The sequence below is a fragment of the Sminthopsis crassicaudata genome, chromosome 4 (assembly GCF_048593235.1).
Source record: "Sminthopsis crassicaudata isolate SCR6 chromosome 4, ASM4859323v1, whole genome shotgun sequence".
Lineage (NCBI taxonomy): Eukaryota > Metazoa > Chordata > Mammalia > Dasyuromorphia > Dasyuridae > Sminthopsis > Sminthopsis crassicaudata.
In genome coordinates, this window is record NC_133620.1 from 227860005 (window position 1) to 227861580 (window position 1576).

At 46.7% G+C, this 1576-nt stretch overlaps 1 protein-coding gene across 1 annotated transcript in view; it reads right to left on the reverse strand.

The window, feature by feature from the left end:
- RIPPLY2 (ripply transcriptional repressor 2) overlaps positions 1-677 on the reverse strand; it is an 88709-nt gene extending 88032 nt beyond the window's left edge. Inside the window, exon 1 of the mRNA XM_074310392.1 lies at positions 481-677. Coding sequence (XP_074166493.1) covers positions 481-546 — 66 coding nt within the window. The 5' untranslated portion in view covers positions 547-677. The remainder of the gene's footprint in view (positions 1-480) is intronic.
- Positions 678-1576: the final 899 nt, after the last annotated feature.

A 1576-nucleotide genomic window follows, 5' to 3' on the forward strand; every position in this document is an offset into this window, starting at 1 on the left:
CGAGGGTGGGGGATGGAGAAGAAGTTCCGATTCCGAGGTTCGACCTTGCAAGAACCTTCCGAAGCAGCTGCTGCCGAAAGGGGCGGGGGGAGGGGGAGAGGGGGAAGGAGGCTCATATGGTCAGCCGTGCAAGCGCATTTACATCTCCCCCGTGGATTCCCCTGGGCTCGGAGAAGGGCTGTCAGAACACAGTAACCCCCCCGCAGGTGCCCTGCACTGCAGAGGAGAACCCCTTTTCCGCAGAATGTTTTCCCTGGGCCGCACGGAGGGGCGGGGCTCCTGGCGGCTGAAGCTTTGGAGAGATTTCGAGCTGCTCGCCCGGAGCAGGGGAAGGAATTAGTATTCTCTACAATCCCATGCATTTATAACACACTGATTAAATATTCGAGGTTACTAGTATTTAACAGCGATTTGAAACCTTTTTTTTTTTTTTCCAAATTCAGAGTATGGATTACATTTAGTAATTTATTCCTTTCTTACCTTATTCTGTACACGGCTCCCACTGCGTGACTGTCTGTGGAGATCTCGAGGGTCGCAATAGAGCATCTGCGAAGTCGTAGGTGCGGTTCTGGCCCGGGGACAGAGGGAATGGACAAAACGATCTCTCGTCCTTTGCAGTTTTATTCCAGAGAACCACAGCTTTTATTAATCCGAGAACTTAAAAAAAAAAAAAACCATCCTCCGCAACCCCCGCCTCCACCTGTGCACCCGAAGGCACTTTGTAGTCTATCCCCCACTCCCCTCCCCCCCAAACCGAAGCGCTCCAGCATGGAGGTGGGAGCTAGGAGACTTGCAGTTCGAGTGTCGGCCACCAGAGGGCACTAAGTGATCCCGAAAAAAAGCTCATTTGACAAACCTTTTAAAATCTCAATAAATAAAACAAAATAAAGGACGCATTGTAGTTTCAAATAATCAAAGGATATACCTTCTTCAAAGAAATTTGAGCAAACGCAGACCGCGAGAGATGTTGTGGCCGTTTGAAAGTGCAAGGACGAAGAATGTTTTATGGAATTTATATATTTTTAGATTTTGCATTTGTAGACTTTGTAATAACGGCATCTCACTGGGGAGTGTCTGTGTCCTACGGAATCACTGAGCTGGGATCATATATCACTGGGCGATCTATTTAGACAGGGAGTAACCTTAAAGAACATCCGGCCCACCTTCTCATTTTTCAGATCAGGCAGTAAGATCAGGTGACTTCTGCCCAAGTTCGGATAGGTGGGAAGTAGCAGAACTGGAACCTGAACCCATATTCTTTAACGCCCAATCTAGCACTTTTTCCCTACAAAAGGATGCCACACGTGAGCTAGTCCCATAATTTTTGTTGTTTTTTAACTTAAAGATAATTTTAAAGCACTAGGAAAGCAGCATATAAAATTACTGTATGGTACAAAAGGTATGAGTTTGGTGGGGTTTGAAAATCCTGACTGGCCATAGACTATCATTCAAGTTGTAATGACCTCTTTGGGGGGTATTGTGACAAAGGTCCTGGAGTGGTTGGCCATTTCCTTCTCCAGCTTATTTTACAGATGGGGAAACTGAGGCAAACAGTGTGACTTATCCAGGGTCAGGA